Source organism: Gymnodraco acuticeps, unplaced genomic scaffold, assembly GCF_902827175.1.
Source record: "Gymnodraco acuticeps unplaced genomic scaffold, fGymAcu1.1, whole genome shotgun sequence".
Classification (NCBI taxonomy): Eukaryota; Metazoa; Chordata; class Actinopteri; order Perciformes; family Bathydraconidae; genus Gymnodraco; species Gymnodraco acuticeps.
The window spans coordinates 69,909-83,936 of record NW_022992129.1 but is presented as its reverse complement, the minus strand read 5'-3'; the positions used below and the strand labels follow the sequence as shown (position 1 = coordinate 83,936).

At 41.9% G+C, this 14,028-nt stretch overlaps 1 protein-coding gene across 2 annotated transcripts in view; it reads left to right on the top strand.

Annotated features, from left to right (window-relative positions):
- LOC117538094 (protein FAM124A) overlaps positions 1–14,028 on the top strand; it is a 33,116-nt gene that overhangs the window by 1,102 nt on the left and 17,986 nt on the right. Inside the window, exon 2 of one of the 2 annotated variants that reach the window (XM_034203626.1) lies at positions 7,841–7,872. The exons of the other annotated variant lie outside the window; for it this stretch is intronic. Coding sequence (XP_034059517.1) covers positions 7,841–7,872 — 32 coding nt within the window. The remainder of the gene's footprint in view (positions 1–7,840; positions 7,873–14,028) is intronic. 2 annotated transcript variants of the gene reach the window in all.

Below are 14,028 nucleotides of genomic sequence, written 5' to 3'. Positions count from 1 at the left end.
TTTATTAACAAGAGTATATCATATTCAAGTATGAGTTTTCTACATTCACTAAATGTATTGCAAATTACTTAAAACATTAGGTATAGTGTGTTTCTTGGAAATGAAAGGATTTAATTGGAGTGATCGTTCTTCAGTAAATATCGAAACAAAAAGTATTGTGTATTCATTTTGTCAATATCACTGGGCTCTTAAACATCTATGGTTTAGAGATTCTTAAGGCTTTTAATTGGCAGGATGTGTAGTTTAAGGCTCTGTTAGCTATAAAGTATAATTAAATGTCAATTATTTATTATGGAAAATGCTCATTAATTGGCATTGTTAAGATTTAGTTCGGTGGTGGCGAAGTCGATAGGGACTTGGCTTGGCAACTGGAAGGTCACCAGTTCAAGTCCCGGCAAGACCAAGTACCACCGAGGTGTCCCTGAGCAAGGCACCGTTCCTACACTGCTCCTCGGGCGCCGTTCAAAATGGCAGCACACTGCTCCTAACACTAGGATGGGTCAAATGCAGAGAAACAATTTCCCCACGAGGATTAATAAAAGTCCATCTTATTTAAATGTGACAGATTCAGTCAATAAATTAGTTATCTGGTTATTGTTAAAAGTAGCTAAATAAAGTCAAGCTGCAAGGCAGACATGTATATATGAGGTTTAAGCATATAGAAAATAAACCTTTTGAATTGTAATACAGCAACTTCATTAAAGTACATGACAGAGACATAATACATTACATTACATTACATTGCATTTAGCTGACGCTTTTATCCAAAGCGACTTACAATAAGTGCATTCGACCAGGAAGACACAACCTTGAAGAAAACAGAATCATATAAGTACATCAGGTTTCATAGAGCCAAACATTTCAAGTGCTACTCAACTGGCTTTAGATAATCCAGTCCTTTATTAGTATAAAAGTGCTTCGTTAATCGTTCTAACGCTCGAAGTGGAGTCGAGCAACAACAGAGAGTGGACAAAGACAACAGAATACCAGGCCTAATGTTCTCCTTACTCTTCTATTGAAAGTTATTAAGGTGGGAAACGTAGTCCATCCGAACATCAATGAGTCACCTTCAATTACATTAGCTGTGAACTGGAACCAGCAGCATCGTGTGTGTGTGTGTGTGTGTGTGTGTGTGTGTGTGTGTGTGTGTGTGTGTGTGTGTGTGTGTGTGTGTGTGTGTGTGTGTGTGTGTGTGTGTGTGGTGTGTGTGTGTGTGTGTGTGTGTGTGTGTGTGTGTGTGTGTGTGTGTGCGTGTGTGTGTTTCATGGGAACTCATCAGCAGAGACCTCGGTGTGAAGCGCTGATGTGAGAGGGAAAAGCATGGCTGATAACCCGAGAGCCAACGCCTCCATCAGGTCACTTCCTCCTCCACTGGCTCCACTTCCTGTTCACCTCCATGTTCACTGTCTCTCCTGGATCACAATTAGACTCTATAGGCCTTTTATATACTTTAAAGAGGCCCTACTATGCATGTTGGTGTTTTCCCTTTCCTGTAGTGTGTTATTTAGGTGTTAGTGCATGTAAATGGTCTGCAAAGGCTACAATCCCAAAGTTCCCTCCTCAAACGCCTCCATTGGACTCCTTTCTACTTCCTGAACATAATAACATAATAATGTAACTCTTGCACTTCTATTGGCTAGCGCTCCAACACATTATACATGATAGGCTAAGGGGCTGGACATCTTTAAGCGGCTGACCAATCACAACAGAGTTATTTTTCGAAGTTTCATGGAAATTCGGCCAGTCGTTTTTCCATAATCCAGACAAACGAACAGACAGGTAAACAGAAACAAAATACTGGCGGAGGTAATTAAGATTAAAGCCCGCCTCATACATAAAATGGCAACTGTTATCATGTTCAACATTACATATAACTTATATAATATACATTAAAGTTGTGTTTTCAGCTTGTTCTCCTCCCCGAGTCGCAAAGAAGTTCTCCATTTTCTCCATTTTGGCAATCGTCTGAACGATATACTGTCTTGATGGAAGTAGCCTGACAATCTCGTAGTCTAACGTCCGACTGGTCAAATAATTGAGCGTTCTTTCAACAAAGGAAACTGTGGTTTGCGTTCCCTTCTCCCACCATCCCTCAGCATTAGTTTCTTTAAACTCTGACTAATGATTTTTCCAGAACATATCAAGAACTTTACCGTCTAACGCTCATACGAGTCACTGTTTGGAAAAGTGAGACGTTTGAGGGTTTATTGTCTTTCTATCGTACTCGTCTCCCTTCCTTCGTCAAATAAGAGACCTGAATCTGTTCAAATAAGCCTGTAGACGGGACGGCCCATCAGGTCACTCAGCAGTCAGACCCCGAGCATAACGGCGCTGCTGCCTGTCTTCGCTCCACGCTGAGTTTATTGTCCTTGGACGCAGATGAATAAAAGGCAGACGGGGAAACGCCAGAGATGCTAACTGTGGGAGGGAGTCCTGCCAAATACACACACCCAAGGGAGCCATTAAAACACTGCACACACTACTACCTCCAACTCTCCTCCACACAGTCATAACATCTAAAAAAGAAAGTCTTTTTTCCACATTGTCATTTGTCTCTGTGCACTCAGGGACACGTCTATCATTTTCACTCCGTGTCCTTCTTGCAGGATCCTTCCACTTATTTATAATCTGCTTTTCTCTACTTTCGCTTCCTGCTAACATTTTCCCATCTGCAGCACTCCATCTTCAAACCTTTCTTCTTCTTCAAACCTCTCTTCTTCTTCTTCTTCTTCTTCTTCTTCTTCTTCTTTGGTGAGGCGGATTAGTAGGTGGAGGAGGATGCTGAAGTCAGTCGATAGTAGGATTCTTATTCTTCTTGATTCTTCTTATCTCTTCGTCTTTTCAGGGATCTTCTTCTTCTTCTTCTTCTTCTTCTTCTTCTTCTTCTTCTTCTTCTTCTTCTTCTTCTTCTTCTTCTTCTTCTTCTCATACGACCATCCTTTCCTTTCTCTGCACCACCACTAATGCCCCTGTTAGTGAGATTGATAACCTCCTGCTGCAGGAAACAGACTCGCTCCTCTGTTTCCTGCTGTCCTGTAGCTGCAGAGGCTTTATTAGTTTAGAGACAGAGTCACAGGGACAGAGTGTGTGTGTGTGTGTGTGTGTGTGTGTGTGTGTGTGTGTGTGTGTGTGTGTGTGTGTGTGTGTGTGTGTGTGTGTGTGTGTGTGTGTGTGTGTGTGTGTGTGTGTGTGTGTGTGTGTGTGTGTGTGTGTGTGTGTGTGTGTGTGTGTGTGTGTGTGTGTGTGTGTGTGGTCTAGCATTACTATACTTGTGGGGACCTAAATCTGTTTACATAGTCACGTGTGGGGACTGGCTTCCCTTATGGGGACAAATTGGAGGTCCCCATAAGGGGAATCATTAATTTTAGGGTGAAGACTTGGTTAGGATTAGGGTAAGGGTAAGGTTAAGGGTAAGGTTAAGGGTAAGGTTAAGGGTAAGGGTAACGGTGTGTCCACACAGCAGCTTTGACCAAATCTTGAAAATCCTGGAGCTGGGCGTGTCTGACAGCTTGGGGATTTCGCGACCAACAACCAATCACATGAATATCACATGAATATCCCGCCCCCGAGATACAAAGCAAAAAAACCCGGTTCTTCTACACTATTGTCAAATAGGAAGGGCTATGATGAACATTTATTTTTTTAACATTTTGAACATTTATGAGATTAATGTTTATGGTGCTATTTTATGCTACATTCCATGCTGGCTAATGATACTGTCTATGCTTGCTAGCAACGAAGTAAACTAGCAACGAAGTAAACTGGATATAAAATTCCCAAACAAGCGAAAACCTACCAGTTTCCCCCACTGTCTCTGCCACCTCCCTCCATGCCTGGCTCCTCCGGTTTGTATCCCGGTAAGTAAATAGGGACTGGTCATAAAGAACCGGGTGATTTGCTACCGCAATAACTAACTTCTCCTCCATTTTTGTTAGGAATATAGAAATGAACTGCGGGTCTGGTTCTCCCAGCTTGCACGCGGTTTGATTGGCTAGCGCTTGAACTGTCAGATTTGCATAAACGGATCTGATTGGCTGTCGCTTCCAGCTCAGCCTCAAAAGTTGAACAATGTTCAACTTTGGAATCCTGAACATCATGGAAATCCTGGAAATCTTCGCCTCGCCCCCCCACAATGCAGTTCGGCGACAAGCGAGGGAAAGTGACGTCATCCCCATTCAAAGTCAATGAGCGCTGGAAGCGGTGGACAAATCGCCAAAAGCTGCTGTGTACGGGCCGTTAGGCATGTGTTGGTTATGGTTAGGATAAGTCTCCAGGAAATGCATGTAAGTCAGTGTAATGTCCCCTGAAGTGATGTATACATGGTGTGTGTGTGTGTGTGTGTGTGTGTGTGTGTGTGTGTCAACGGCGTAGCTGTGGGTGGGCCCGGGTGGGCCCGGGCCCACCCACATGCACGTCTGGCCCACCCACAGCCAATCAGCGCTTCATAGCGCACAAAAACATAACTTGGAGAAATAAATAAATACGGATATGTTATTTAAAACCACCTCGAATATGTTGTGTTAATGTTATGAAATATTTTCTCATAAATGATGCGGTTTTGCATTTCTATAGGTTATACGAGCATGGTTTTATATATGTTTAATCATGTTTTATGCCGTTTGCTAAGACTTGATAAGTCGCTCATAAAACACAGGAGGTATGGAAGCTAAGAACACCATATGTGGTCAATTGTACAGCTAATATAACACAACACATTAGTTGTATTTCCTTTAACTGGTGGATAAGAGTTGCTGCAGTGGAGACACTGCGCACAGCTGATCGACAGGACACAAACCACCAAATACGAAAACATAATTCAGATCCAGTCGTCATGACTCCACTCCGGAGGGATTCCACGATCATTTACAGTTTCTCATCAAGGGTGTGTCTCCTGTCCCCGGTACAAACACACTGCCTGAGGAAGGATGTGTATTGTTTTTGTCATGAACCTTTTTCGGACCACTTATTTATTTATTTTGGTGACGATCCGACCTCCATGCTGCTCCTCTGGTTCAAACTGCATCCACCAAACAATATGATTTATCTCCACCTCCCCAAAATAACCACAATCTGACACGGTGTGAGACGTCTGTTTTAGCTGTTCTGTCGTCATTTCCTGCGATCTTCTTCATAAAGTCAGTCAAAATGAATGAATGAATGAATGGGCGTTTCTTTGACTATTTATAGGCAAATCTGGGCGTTACGTGAAGCCCGCAAAAGCTGCACCGCATTTCAAGTCGATTGTGATTTATAAAGGGAAACCGGCGTAGGATGTGCTGTACGCACTTTCCTCGCCGGTACGCAATGTTTGGTGAATTGGAAAATGTCGGAAAATTTCTGTACCTATTTTTTGGATTTCTACTACGTAAGCAACCTTCCCATGTGAATCCTACGCACGGCGTTATAAATGAGGCCCCTGACCACTCTCTGCAGAGACTTCCAGTCTTTGGCGTTGCAGTCTCTCGACCAGATGGAGATGCCGCTGGTCAGCACGCTCTCTATGGTTCCTCTGTAGAACGTGGTGAGGATGGGAGGGGGGAGCTGTGCTCTTCTCCACCTGCGCAGGAAGTGTAGGTGCCTTCTTAAATAGTGATGTCGTGTGAGTGGACCAGGTCAGACTGCTTGTGATATGCACCCCCAGGAACTTGGTGCTGTCTGTAGTCTTCACTGCTGTGCCGTTGATGTGGAGTGGTGGGTGACGGTGCTTTTTGTTCCTGAAGTCGACAATGATCTCTTTTGTTTTACTGACATTCACGATCAGGTTGTTGGTGTTACACCAGTCTGTCAGATGTTTCACCTCCTCCCTGTAGGCCTGTTCGTTGTTGTCCCTGATGAGTCCCACCACTGTTGTATCGTCCGCGTACTTTATGATGTGGTTGGTACTGAACCTGGAGCATAAGCATAAGCGCTATCGATAAAAGTAGTAGTACCGTTAAAGCCTTAACGATACCCATCCCTATGTGGATGTCAGTTTTACACACATTCTGAGGCCGCCGTGCCTATGTTTTTGTTTTCACTGCTAATTTATGCTTATGTTCTATTAGTGCATTAAAAAATCATTAAAATCATTAATGAAGTTTCAGCTCAGACCCCACGCTTAATATGTCTCCCCCTGGCCCACCTACATTTCTCCAGGCCCACCCACACAATAATTCCTGGCTACGCCACGTGTGTGTGTGTGTGTGTGTGTGTGTGTGTGTGTGTGTGTGTGTGTGTGTGTGTGTGTGTGTGTGTGGTGTGTGTGTGTGTGTGTGTGTGTGTGTGTGTGTGTGTGTGGTGTGTGTGTGTGTGTGTGTGTGTGTGTGTGTGTGTGTGTGTGTGTGTGTGTGTGTGTGTGTGTGTGTGTGTGTTAGTTTTCCCCTAGCTGACTCCCGTGGGACTAATACTCTCAGGTTGTGTGGTATACATGTGAGTTTCTGGGTATTTTGATGTGTAGGATGCAGCAGTCTCGTTGTAGATGGACGTGCATTCCTCCTGTACATCACAGATATTTGTGTAATTTGCCAGAATTTGTTCCCTAATCCTCGGAGATCAGATTAGAGGGACATCTCATTCTGCTTCCCTCTCAGTTGAAAGATGGGAGGTTTAGATTACACACCGCTCGTCCCTGAAGGAGAATTCCTGTTTGTGTCCACAGCGCTGGAACAAGAAGGATCTTTTTACTTTATGGATCTCTGTCCTTAAAGTACGGAGCTAGAGTCAGGACCTGGTTTAGGAGCTTAGTTTAGCATCAGGAGCAGTAAAGGAACACATGTGCTGTAGCTTTTTATGGACAAACGAAAGAATATCAGTCTGTTCAGCATTTCAAAAGAGACATCGAAATAAAACTACAAGGCCAAGATGATGTTTTCATGATTATGGAAAAACTCCTAGCTTGATTTTCATTAAACTTGTTAAAAGGATGTAGTGTGGACTAAAGAAGAACCCAACCCATTTTAGAACAAGTCCGAAACACGTAGCAGATATTAAAAAGGTTTCCACGTTTGTTAACATTGCAAAATAGGGCATTTGTGGTGCATTCATGTGTTGTAATAATAATTGGTAAAAAAGTTTCGCAATGGGAAAATGATTGTACATGCCGCCTTAAGTCGAATATATATCCATATTAAATCAATATTGTTATATACGAAAATATATCTTCCTAGATTTTAAATGTGGTAATATGGAACAAGGTTTAAATTACATAAAAGTTACATAATTGTCCTCATTTGTTAGATTTTAATAGCTTTTCTATTATTATTATTATTACCCACTTAGCTGTGTCATCCACATTACTAATGATTATTTATCAAAAATCTCTTTATTTTGTGAAAGCAACAATCGTCCCCCTTACAATAGAACGCAATTGAATATATATATATATATATATATATATATGGTCACTAATATTGTCACTTAATTTTTCTCCATACCACTCATCCTTAAATGTATTGTTGGATTATTAATACTAATGCATCCACTTTTAAGTAGCATTTAATGATGGTGAAATCAATTATACCTCCTATTTGGGCAGTTTACTCCTTAACGCTTCACTTCAAGTTTAAAGTAGCATCAAATAGAAATGTGCAAGAAGTTTAGAAGTACCTCAACATCTAACTTGATGACAGAGGTAGAAACAGTACTGGAGTAGATGTCCCTGTGTTTTATCCTATGGTTTTATCCCCACGAATAGAAACCACTGACCTCTCCTTCTGTTTAGCCAGCTGTCAGCACTGTATTTGAAATAGGAGTGTGTCGTCCTGTAAATCATGTGTACTTCATACTGTAATATAAACTCCTGTCTCCTCTCTGCTTCTTGTCCTGTCTGTCTTTTCTTTCTGCTTCCTGTCTTCCTCTGCAGGTCTGATTACAGTCCCTTGTCCTCAACCAGCAGTAAGTAAACTAACAGCGACATAAAACATTTCTAACACACACACACACACACAGCTCAGGCCCAGGACTTTATCTGCCTAATACACACTGACACAATAAATCCACTCACAGGGAGGATTGTGTTTTGGGAGTTTATTCGTCCGTATGGCCGGCAGCCAGTTTGAGAGAGGATTCTTTTTAAGGTAATAACAAGTGAATATTATTTATTTCCTCCTACTTCTACTTTAATTTACATTTACTGCGATGCGACAGGCTATCAATCCAGAGACTCATTTCTGCCTTGATGGGGCAATACATTAAAACAATTAAGGTTAAAAAGCTGAATGCACTGGTTCATTTTAAGAGTTGGAGCTTTCTTTTGACTCCTCTGATGCTAATAGGGACACCCCAATCCGTGACTCTGAACAATGTGGTCTGGAAAACCCTTTCAGTTTTACTCCTTTTACTGTTAATGTTGTTCATGAAGCCTTATCTAAGCTAGATCCTAAGAAACCGGCTGGCCCGGACAACGTAGAACCTTTCTTTTTAAAGATAGCTGCAGATGTTATTGCTCTTCCTCTCACTACTCTTTTTAACCTCTCCCTCAACACAAATGCAATTCCAAAAGTATGGAAGTCTGCTTATGTCTTGCCTTTACTAAAAGGAGGGGAGGCAACTATTTTAAATAACTATAGGCCAATCTCTAAATTGTCAGTTCTGGCGAAGGTGCTCGAACGCCTAGTGAGTGAACAGGTAAAGGAGTTTTTATGTAAAAATGATATAAACATCAGTCAGGCTTCAGAAAGCAACATAGCACCATCACTGCCACAATGACAGTGGTGAATGACATTATGAGTTTTTTAGATAATAAGCAGAGTTGTGCAGCTCTATTTATTGACCTTTCCAAAGCGTTTGACACCGTTGATCATCGCATTTTAAAGCAGAGGCTACTCAGTATTGGTATATCCAGCCATGCAGTGGGTTGGTTTGTAAACTACCTCTCTGAAAGGTCCCAATGTGTTCACTTTGATGGGCTGTCTTCTGAGTGGTTAAACATTGCTAATGGTGTTCCTCAAGGTTCTGTTTTAGGTCCACTTTTATTCTCTATATATATCAACAGTTTAGGTGAAAATGTGGATGATACCGTGATGTACTGTGCAGGTCCCTCCATTAAAGGTGTGGAAGGTAAGTTTCAGAAACCGGCTCGAGTGCACTAACATTTGAAAGTACACAGCCGAAAAGAATCCGCCCTTTCCTTCAGACTTCCTTACAGAGCACCTCCTCCAACACACACGAACGCGCATATGACGTCAGCAGACTGGTGAAAGTGGCCGCCTGTTGCTGGCGAGTCATTGAAGTACTGCTGCAATGCACGCCCAATGAGGGCACGAGATACATTTGTGCGTGCACGAGATGGAAGGCTGACAGACAGAGCGGCAATCCAATTGGTTGTACTTTTTACAGCACCACGGCTTCCACAGATGACATTTTTTTATGGATTTTTTGTCAAAGCACTTCAGATATTCATTGCTATCGGGATGTTAAGAGCATTCCATGGAATATAACAAAAAGTGTATCTCGAGCCGGTTTCTGAAACTTACCTACCCCACCTTTAAGGAGGCTGGTGTTAAATTACAAGCTGTTTTTAACATTATTCAGACTCAGCTCGCTGAGCTTAAGCTTCTTTTAAATGTTGATAAAACCAAGGTAATGCTATTTTCAAAAGCTAAAAAGACACCAGAGCCTGTTTTGGATATTGTTACTATGCAAGGACAAGTACTTGAAGTGGTTACCAGTTATAAATACCTTGGTATCTGGCTTGATGATTGTCTTACTTTTAAACTTCATGTCAATAACCTGCTTAAAAAGCTGAGGGTTAGACTAGGTTTCTTTTTCAGAAACAAGTCCTGTTTCTCGCTTGAAGCCAGGAAAAGGCTCTGTGACCTTTTGACCTGTGCTGGACTATGGTGATCTGTTGTATATGAATGCACCTGCCCATCGCCTGAACAAGTTAGATGCCGCGTATCACAGCGCCCTGAGATTTGTCACTAAATTGTAAAGCACTTACACATCACTGTACCCTGTATGCCAAGGCAGGTCTGCCATCACTTACTGTAAAGAGGCTCAGTCACTGGTACACGTTTATTTATAAAGCCGTGTTGGGTAAACTCCCGTATTATATCTGCTCTCTGATAACACAGAGAGTTGCAAGCAGCTATTGTCTGAGATCGCATGATGTAGTATTGTTAGATGTGCCAAGAGCAAGGACTGTCTTAGGTAAGACAGCTTTTATGTGCAGCTCCACTTGCTTGGAACAATCTTCAGCAAGAATTGAAACTGAGCAATCTCATTCCTCTGCATGTTTTTAAAGCTAGGCTAAATGGAATGCTCGTTGATACTATGGACACTTGTAAATGTCTTCGGGTCAAATCTGACCGATTTACTACTTTCATCAATCATAACTTTTTTGTTTTACATTTAATTGCATTAAGGCTTTATGATATCCTTCACAGTAGACATTTGAACATATACAATTGCTGATCAACACTTTCATTGAATTTTGGATGATTTAGTCAACTTTGTAACACAAAGTGTGACAAATGACCGCCATAAAGAAAAGGAATTAGTAACCATTGGATCAGATCACACACACACACACACACACACACACACACACACACACACACACACACACACACACACACTCTAGATGTGTTCCCCCCCCACATGGATCACACCTGGCACACGCAATACATGTTCAGTGTCTGTTCTTTGTATATTGACTGCAGTGTTTCATGTATGCCAGTAGTCTGATACAATATGTACAGTTTGAAAGGGTGTTGAATGAAACTTGGTGATGATTGATGGTTTTTGTGTTAATGTAATAGCAGTTAAAACAGGACCGGTCAAATTTGACAGCGAAGACCAAAGTAAGGGGGGACACGAAGACAATAGGAGGCAAATCTGGGATAAAATTGCTGTTTGCATTGTTAAATAGAGCCGAGACGGACACTCATGAAGTAACCACCACTCTGGGCAAACATGAGTGAATAAAAAACATACTAACGTAAATAAAATAAACATTTGGAGTTTATTTGGGATATGTTTTACCTCTGCTTAATTATCCGCTGATGAGAGGATTACATTTAAATGAATGAAAATGTAGCTGGAAAGCAACTGCGCTGAGATTTCTTAGAAACAAGTTATGCGTGACTGATCAGCTACTAAATATTATTTGTTTGTCATTGTGCCAATGGCATTTGAACTATGAGGCTCATATCTCTTCGTACTATACAGTGGGGCAAAAAAGTATTTAGTCAGCCACCAATTGTGCAAGTTCTCCCACTTAAAAAGATGAGAGGCCTGTAATTTTACATCCTAGCTACACTTCAACTATGAGAGACAGAATGAGAAAAGAAAAAAAATCCAGAAAATCACATTGTCTGATTTTTAAAGAAATTATTTTCAAATGATGGTGGAAAATAAGTATTTGGTCAATGACAAAAGTTCATCTCAATACTTTGTTATATACCCTTTGTTGGCAATGACAGAGGTCAAACGTTTTCTGTAAGTCTTCACAAGGTTTTCACACACTGTTGCTGGTATTTTGGCCTCTCCTCTAGAGCAGTGATGTTTTGGGGCTGTCGCTGGGCAACACGGACTTTCAACTCCCTCAAAAGATTTTCTATGGGGTTGAGATCTGGAGACTGGCTAGGCCACTCCAGGACCTAGAAATGCTTCTTACGAAGCCACTCCTTCGTTGCCCGGGCGGTGTGTTTGGGATCATTGTCATGCTGAAAGACCCAGCCACGTTTCATCTTCAATGCCCTTGCTGATGGAAGGAGGTTGTCACTCAAAATCTCACGATACATGGCCCCATTCATTCTTTCCTTTACACGGATCAGTCGTCCTGGTCCCTTTGCAGAAACACAGCCCCAAAGCATGATGTTTCCACCCCCATGTTTCACAGTAGGTGTTCTTTGGATGCAACTCAGCATTCTTTCTCCTCCAAACACGTCTAGTTGAGTTTTTACCAAAAAGTTCTATTTTGGTTTCATCTGACCATATGACATTCTCCCAATCCTCTTCTGGATCATCTAAATGCTCTCTAGCAAACTTCAAACGGGCCTGGACATTTTTTTTTTTAAGCCTTTATTTATACAGGTGTAGATCTCATTGAGACACAAGGTCTCATTTTCAAGAGAGACCTGTCAGTGGTAACACTACCACACAAAGTTACAGACAGACAGGACACTAAACACAGAGGCAACACTCAAATACAACATCGTAAAAAAGTAGTCATTAAAATCCATATACAGTCAGATATAGCAGGTGCAAACACCCACAGATGATTTCTCCAGCTTTTTTTAAAATGAGTTAAAATCCGTGATGGGTATCAAAGTGGTCAGCTTAAGTTCCTGCTGAAGTGTGTTCCAGGTCGAGGGGGCAGAGTATGATATGGCTTTTTTCCCAAGCACCGTGCGGACTGAGGGGACGGACAGAGTGATGTAATGTTGAGATCTTAGTCTATAGCTGTACTGTTTGTGTGATATGTAAGTGGATATGTAGAGGGGGCAGCAGTCCAAGCATAGCGGTATAGATGAGTTTGTACCAATGCAGTGACCTGCGCATTGATAATGATGTCCAGTTGACTAAAGCGTACAGCGTGCAGTGGTGTGTGAGGGGTTTACAGTTGGTTATGAACCTCAGAGCCCCATGGTAAACAGCGTCCAGCAGATGAAGGGAGTGAGCTGAGGCGTTCATGTACACAACATCCCCGTAGTCCAAGAGCGGCAAAAATGTGGCAGCTACAAGCCGTTTCCTCGCACTTGTGGAGAAGCAGGCCTTATTTCTAAAAAAGAATCCCAGCTTTAATTTCAATTTCCTTAAAAGATTGTCAATGTGTGGTTTGAAGCAGAGATTTTCATCTATGGTGATGCCTAAGTATCTGTAGGTGTTAACAGCTTCAATGGGGTTATGCTGTGCAGACATGATGCAGGGAAGAACAGTTGGTAACTTTTTCTTATTGGAAAACAACATGACTTTTGTCTTATCTGAATTTAACACCAACCTAAGGTGGAACAGATGTGACTGAAAAGTGTCAAAAGCAGACTGCAGACGTTCAAATGCAAGCGCAACAGTGCTAGCACAACAGTACACAACAGTATTATCTGCATATAGATGTACAGACGCATCCATACTTTGACCCACATCATTTATATAAATAGTAAAAAGGGTCGGTCCCAAGACCGAACCTTGAGGAACGCCTCTGGGCACATTAAGAAAGCTTGAGGAGAGACCGCTGAATTTTACACATTGCTTGCGATTTGAAAGATAGTTTGCAAACCAACCAACAGCTTGGTCAGACAGGCCTATATGGGATAACTTCTGGCACAGAATGCCATGGTCCACAGTATCAAATGCCTTGGATAAGTCTATAAAAAGGGCAGCACAGTAGCTCTTTGCGTCCAAGCCTTCAACAATGTCATTCACTACTTTCAAAGCAGCCGTTACTGTACTGTGCTGCTTCCTAAAGCCCGACTGGTGAGGAGATAGAATGTTGTTCAAGCTTAAATATTCTTTGATTTGATCATTCACCAGCCTTTCAAGTACTTTAGCTAAAATAGAGAGCTGGAAATTGGTCTGTAATTATTCATCACCATGGGATCACCACCTTTCAATAAGGGGAGAACATTTGCAGTTTTCCAAACATCTGGAATGACATTGCTTGTTATAGAAAGATTAAAAACATGACAAAGTGGTTTGGCTATAATATCTGCAGCTAGCCGTAAGAAATAAGGGGGGGAGATCGTCCGGACCTGCTGATTTTTTGGGGTCTAGGCCCTTTAGAGCCTTACAAACCTCCCCCCAACATTGAAGGGGTTGAAGGAGAAAGTGTGGCTACTAGTGGCTATGACTGGTGGTGATGGAGGGAGATGATTTACCAAAAGATAATGTGTCAAACAAGGAACTGGAGGCAATAAAATGTTTATTAAAACAATTAAGCATCTCTGTCTTATTTGACACAGGGGTGGAGTCAACAACAATGTTAGGAGGCAGCTCTAAGGAGCGAGAGCTGGCAGAGAGGGATTTTATGGTATGCCAAAATCTCCTAGGATCGTTTAAAACTGTCTGTGGTCTGGGATAAGTAAAAATCGCTTTTGGCTTTTTAATGGA